Raw genomic sequence first — 6,000 nt, 5'->3', positions numbered from 1 at the left:
AAACCTGGTTGCTGAACAGACAAGGTTTGAGATTTGTATTACTTAAGAAATCAGTGTGTTTTTTTTCAAAGTTAAACCAGACTCCTAAACCCCTTAGGAACCTGCTTAAGCATAAGCATGCTTTTTTCCTGGTAGAAACAGGGGCTGGGCTATATGGCTGGGCTTTCTGGATTCCTGGTATCGTAGCTGGACAAACACACTTCAGTGCCAAGTTACGTGTGTGTAGTGGCTTACAGGTCAGGGCTTCCTTGTCAGGCAGGGTGTCCTACCCCAGCATCCTCGTGTCTTGTGCAGCGCATCTCTGAACAGACCCTGGGCCTGAGGGTCTCTGTGCGTTTGCCTGCGTATCCATCTGAGGAAATGGATGTGGGGTTCAGAGGCAGTTCTGTATGGTTCGGTTGCTTGTTTCTATTTTTAGGGAGACAACTCCTTTTCCACCTTCATATGAACAAAAACTGGAGTTTTCAGTCTGTGGGTCACCTTAGCAGCAGCAGGGTACTTCTTGGGAGTCAGTGGAGTTGCTCTGGAACTTCCCTGCCGCCTCCCCTCTCCCAGAAACATCCAAATACCAGCCAGGACCAGGGGGAGGGAGGGGACCAGCGTGGCCAAGGGGGAACGGAGTCGCCATCTCGGCAGCAGTGAGCTAAACCGAGAGCTGAGATCAAACACATACACTGGGATACAGCAGGCACATATGTGCCATCTATGAAAGATCTAAAGATTTTTTAAAAAGAAAGATTTTGAAGGAAAAATCTGCTGCTCGGCACTGTGCTTTCAGTCCCTTCTGTGTGCTTTATGTCCTAGGCTTTTGGGAAACGGTCTCACAGAAGACTGGGATTAATGGTTCGGGTGCTGGATTCATCGAAGTAAACAGGGGCGCGGGCGGGATGAGCTGGGTGTACACAGGGTGTACAAAGCACTCATGGCAAAAGGGGGGGGGGGGGGGCGGTTGCCCTTCCCGGAGAAGCTGTGTCATCAGCCCCTGATGGTGATGAGGGAGCAGGCCTGCTGCTTTCTTTCTGAAGGGCAAAATGTCATTTGTGCTACCTGTTCTTATGGCTTATGGCTTTATTTTTCACACGGAATACGCATTTTCTTTGGGCGAGTGAGGCCCTGCAGTGGCAGGACAGGCCTCGCCTGGGCTGTGCTGCCAGGCCGCAGGGGGCAGCGACGCGGGGGCGGTTTGTCCCTCTCTCTCCCTGCTCAGCCCCCAGGAGCTCAGCCGCCGCGCTCGCCTCCCGCCAGCGATCGCAGGAACAAGCCCCCTGCTACACGCGGGCGGGCGGGGCCGCCGCGGCCGCATTGCGGGGCTGCCGGGCGGCGGGCAGGGCCGGCGCGGGAGCCGCCCCCGGGGCGGGGTGGGGCGGGGCCGCCCTTCCCAGGCTGCCCGGTGGGGCGCGGCGCCGCTCGCAGCGCGGCGGGCGGGCCAGTGCCGGGGCGGGCGGAGCGCGGCACGCCTGCTGCGGTCCCTGCTCGGTATGTCCGACTCCGGCGGCGGCGGCGGGGGCGGCGGCCCCGGCGGCGAGGAAGGCGGCATGGAGGTGTCGGGCTCGGCGGTGCAGAACGTGGCCGACGTGTCGGTGCTGCAGAAGCACCTGCGCAAGCTGGTGCCGCTGCTGCTGGAGGACGGCGGCGAAGCGCCGGCGGTGCTGGAGGCGGCGCTGGAGGAGAAGGGCGCCGTGGAGCATATGCGCAAGTTCCTCTCCGACCCGCAGGTCCACACGGTGCTGGTGGAGCGCTCCACCCTCAAAGGTGAGGCCGGCGCCGGGCGGCGGCCGCGCTACCAAGATGGCGGCGGTGCCCGCCGCGAGCCGCCGCCCTGCCGCGGGGTGGGAGGGGCCGCCGCGCTCCCCCGCCCGGCCGAGGGGCTGCGGGGCCCCCGCCTCACGCACGGCCCCGCTCGGGGGGCGCCGGCCCGCAGCGCTGCGGCGCGGCCCGGGGCTGGCACTGCGCGGGCGGGCGCTCCGAGGGGCGCGCTCTTAGGCGAGGGCGGCGGCCGCGAGGGCCCGCATCAGCGGGCGGCCCCGCATGGCCCGGCGGGCCCGGTGCGCGTTGTCCGGCGGGCGGGGGCTCCGTGCGCCGCCAGTGTAGCCGCGCCGTCAGGGGGCTGCAGGCGCTCCCTGCGGCGGCTCCGTTCTGCTGCGGAAATGGCCGCCTTGGCAAGGCCGGCAGCCGGCCTGGAACACAACAAACTTAAAGAAAACACCCAAAACCCTGGAGAAAATTAAAAAAAAACCAAACGCAAAACCCAGTGGAATAGGCCGGTAAAAGGCGTTGCGCTACGGCCAGTTAGCGAGGCTGCAAAGGGCGTAACTGCGGGCGTAGGCCCTGCGGCGGCTGTGTTGGGTGTGCGGGGCCTGGTGGCCACGGCGCTCGGAAACCTCAAACGCTGCGTGAAATACTGCGGCAAAACTGGCACCGGCCTGGAAAAACATCTCTGCTACTTACCTGCCGCTGTCACCCAGTCTGTCCGTTTCGAAAATGGCTTTATACTGCCAAGAAATCCCTTGCTGAACAGGCACTTGCTGTCACGGGATCCAGCCTAACGGACAATAATAAAATATATCTAGATTTCATTAATAACAGACTCTTATTATAAAACAAGACCTGCAGCTTGTATATGGCTATGTGCCTGCCAGTCTGAGCTTGCAAAATTTTAATAAACCTCTGGATCTCTGCCCCCGGTGCACTGTTGGTTCAGTGCCGGTGGATGTACATCAGGTGTTGCTCCCATCACCTCATACAGCATTATTTAACACGGCAGCAGCCCCAGGGTAAGGTACGGGACATGCCCTGCAGTTGCTGTACACTGAGGGGGACATGAAGAAGGTTCTTCCGCTCGCTGTCTATTCACTGTGAACTTAAAGTGTTGCTTAAAATACCCCTTTGCTGATCTTACGCTTATTTCCACTGATTATTCTCCTTCCTCTTCCAAAGCATGAGACATCTTTTTTTGCAGGGATATCAGTAGAATTTCCTGGGGGGGGAAACCCCAACAATCTGTGTGAATTCATGCTTCAGCGTTTAACAAAAATTAAAGAAAATCCATTGGATGCTAATGGATTGTGGAGATGATTTCTAAATTTCCTTTTTGTCAGTCTCATGAGGTCGGATGGCCTTTGTTCGGGTTGGAAGTAATGAAGGATAGTGGTGATCAGTTAGCTCCAGGCTTGTCACATAGATATTGTTATATGCGTATGGTTAAAAATGAATTGAGATACTTACTACATGTTCTAGAAGCCGAGTACAATTTACTATTGGCAGAAGGGATTTCCATCAATGTCTTTTGGTTTAATAGCAGTCATTTGGGAAAAAATTAATTGAGATACATACTACATGTTCTAAAAGCCGAGTACTAATTTACTATCAGCAGAAGGGATTTCCATCAATGTCTTGGTTTAATAGCAGTTATTTGGGAAGAGTGGATTTTCTGATTGACAACCGGTCTTCAGACTTAACAGATTCAGATCCTCCAGCAGCAATGGAGATGCAGTTTTCTCTGACACTATTAAAAACAATTTGTGCATGGACTAGATGGTATGAAGTAAATTGTTGATTACAAATGCAATAAAACGGAAGCTATATTTCTGAGTAACGAAAACTGCTATGTGGTGTCATTCTAGCTAAGCCTGCCAACAGCTTTCCTATGGGTTCCTGTGGTGTCTAGTGCAGTGTTGTTTTGTGATCAGACTTACAGTGCTCGGGATCACAAACGTCACACCCTAAGGTTGTGTCTTCTATGAAGCACCAAATGAAATGAATGAGAGTCCACTGTAATGTGCCCAGTCAGTGTGTCCCCCAGCAGGGAGTAACCTGCACAGAATCACTGCATTGCAGCACAACTGCCTGCATCCCCAGCAATTACATCATCTGTGATACATTGGCTGGAGTGATGCCTGAGTACTTCCCACGGCTTGAGTTTTTGTTTTGTCGGAAGATTTTTTTGTCCAGAGATGTAATTTCCAAATCACTTCCAAAGAAAAAGTCTGAAAATAAACAAAGCAAACTTTAAAAGAAAACAGCTTTAGCAGCTGCCTAAAGGTCTCACTGAAGTGTAGTTATCCTGGCAGCATATCTCTACAGGTCGATGTGCATTCTGTATTGCAGAAGGTTTGGCTTTCAGAATGTGAATTATAATTTGCTTGTTGTAATGTTTTATCATTTTTTATAGCAACCTAGAAAAGTTCATGGAGTTTTGATAAAAAACAGTGAACCCACTCTCAATCTGAATCTGGGGGATATTACAAAGCTAAATTTAACTTCATTCAGTTAATTAAGGTTGGTGTAGAAATTAAAAGTTAGAAAATAGCCTGATAATAACAGAAGATGGTTAAGAGAGTGGAAAAAGAAAATTTATTATGTGGCATATTTCTTGCAGAGGACGTGGGAGATGAAGGAGAAGAGGAAAAAGAGTTCATTTCCTACAGTATCAGCACTGACATTCATTATGGAATAAAATCAAACAGGTGAGTTAGTAAAATAGATCTTGACATTTCTGCCCTATGGATGCAAAACCTACACAAGCAGATTTACCTACTTTACCTACAAATTTACCTCCGTTTTACCTAGTGCTTCATGCAGTGTTTTTATTCAGGTGGAGTAATAGCTTGTCAAGGTGGACCTCTGATAAAACAAGGGTGTGTCACGAGGCTGAGGCAAATGGATTTAGGATTTTAGCTCTGAAATGTGACATACACAACTTGGGTTTGATAATCATTGGTCATGTCTGACTCGTAAATATTTATCACCTTAATACGTATTTGACTGAAGCTGCATCAGATGTGTGCCTCTTAAGTGTGCCCATATTGCAGAGTCCTTTTTGATAGCAAAGTTTGATTACTGAAGTGTGAAGATGTATTTATGGGAAGACTTGTGTTCAGGTCTCTTAGAAGAAAGATTATGAAGTGTGATGGTGCAGGTTAGCATTTGACTTCTGTGAGCTAAACCTGCAGTCAGATTAAAGCTGTTCTAACTGTCGCTTCAGTTCCCAGACGTTGAGTGGGTAACCCTTTTCTCTGTTCTGCAGCCTGGCATTCATTAAGCGTACACCAGTGATTGATGCTGACAAACCAGTGTCTTCCCAGCTGAGGGTGCTCACTCTCAGTGAAGATTCTCCATATGAAACACTGCACTCTTTCATTAGCAATGCTGTTGCTCCATTTTTCAAGTCCTACATCAGAGAATCTGGCAAAGCAGACAGGTAATGCTGTATAAATGCTGCACTTCAAGCTAATGAATTTAAGTGTTTAATGAAAAATATAACAGTGACTGTTCAAAGCAAGTCATGTGGAATTGTTTTAAGTACACAGTTGCATATGATGCTGTTGCTGACTATGGGGAAGTAGTTCAGGTGGCTTTGAATGTGTTGTGTATGGTTTTTGATTTGGCTTCTTATGTGAAAACATCTGTGCTTTTTCAGGGATGGAGATAAGATGGCTCCTTCAGTTGAGAAAAAGATTGCAGAACTTGAAATGGGCCTCTTGCATCTGCAGCAGAATATTGAAATTCCAGAGATCAGCCTGCCAATTCATGCAACCATTACTAATGTTGCCAAGCAGTGTTACGAGCGTGGAGAAAAACCAAAGGTTACAGATTTTGGTGAGAAGGCTGAGGATCCGTTATTCCTGAATCAGCTACAGTCTGGTGTCAACCGCTGGATTAGAGAAATACAAAAGGTAAAAGAAAGAAGAAAACCAACCACCAAGTGGGAGACTATGTGATAAGAACTTCTGTGTAGTACTGTGTGTCTTCCTCACAGTTTTAACTGTTAGGACAGTGCTCTGTGCAGGCTACTCTGAAGAACTGAGACCAGTTTTCTGAGTCACCAGAGATGCTAGTCTAAATTAGACTAACTATAGGCTAAACTAAGCCTAATGTAGAGGCCAGTCTAAATTGTTTTACAAGTAGCTGAGAGCATGACTATTTTATCTCTATTGTAATAGACTCAAGTAACTGGCAGTAACATGGTGAATTTTTTAACTATTCTTCAAATCTTTACAG

General features: G+C 49.6%; 1 protein-coding gene across 1 annotated transcript in view; it reads left to right on the top strand.

Moving 5' to 3' along the window:
- The first annotated feature begins 1,400 nt into the window (after nucleotides 1–1,400).
- Nucleotides 1,401–6,000, top strand: part of DYNC1H1 (dynein cytoplasmic 1 heavy chain 1) — a 46,091-nt gene continuing 41,491 nt past the window's right edge. Inside the window, exons 1-4 of the mRNA XM_055715221.1 lie at nucleotides 1,401–1,752; nucleotides 4,379–4,466; nucleotides 5,027–5,200; nucleotides 5,420–5,675. Coding sequence (XP_055571196.1) covers nucleotides 1,479–1,752; nucleotides 4,379–4,466; nucleotides 5,027–5,200; nucleotides 5,420–5,675 — 792 coding nt within the window. The 5' untranslated portion in view covers nucleotides 1,401–1,478. The remainder of the gene's footprint in view (nucleotides 1,753–4,378; nucleotides 4,467–5,026; nucleotides 5,201–5,419; nucleotides 5,676–6,000) is intronic.

This window comes from Falco cherrug, chromosome 7 (assembly GCF_023634085.1).
Source record: "Falco cherrug isolate bFalChe1 chromosome 7, bFalChe1.pri, whole genome shotgun sequence".
Taxonomy (NCBI): Eukaryota; Metazoa; Chordata; class Aves; order Falconiformes; family Falconidae; genus Falco; species Falco cherrug.
The sequence above is the reverse complement of the archived record's forward strand: the minus strand, read 5'-3'. Positions and strand labels throughout refer to the sequence as shown.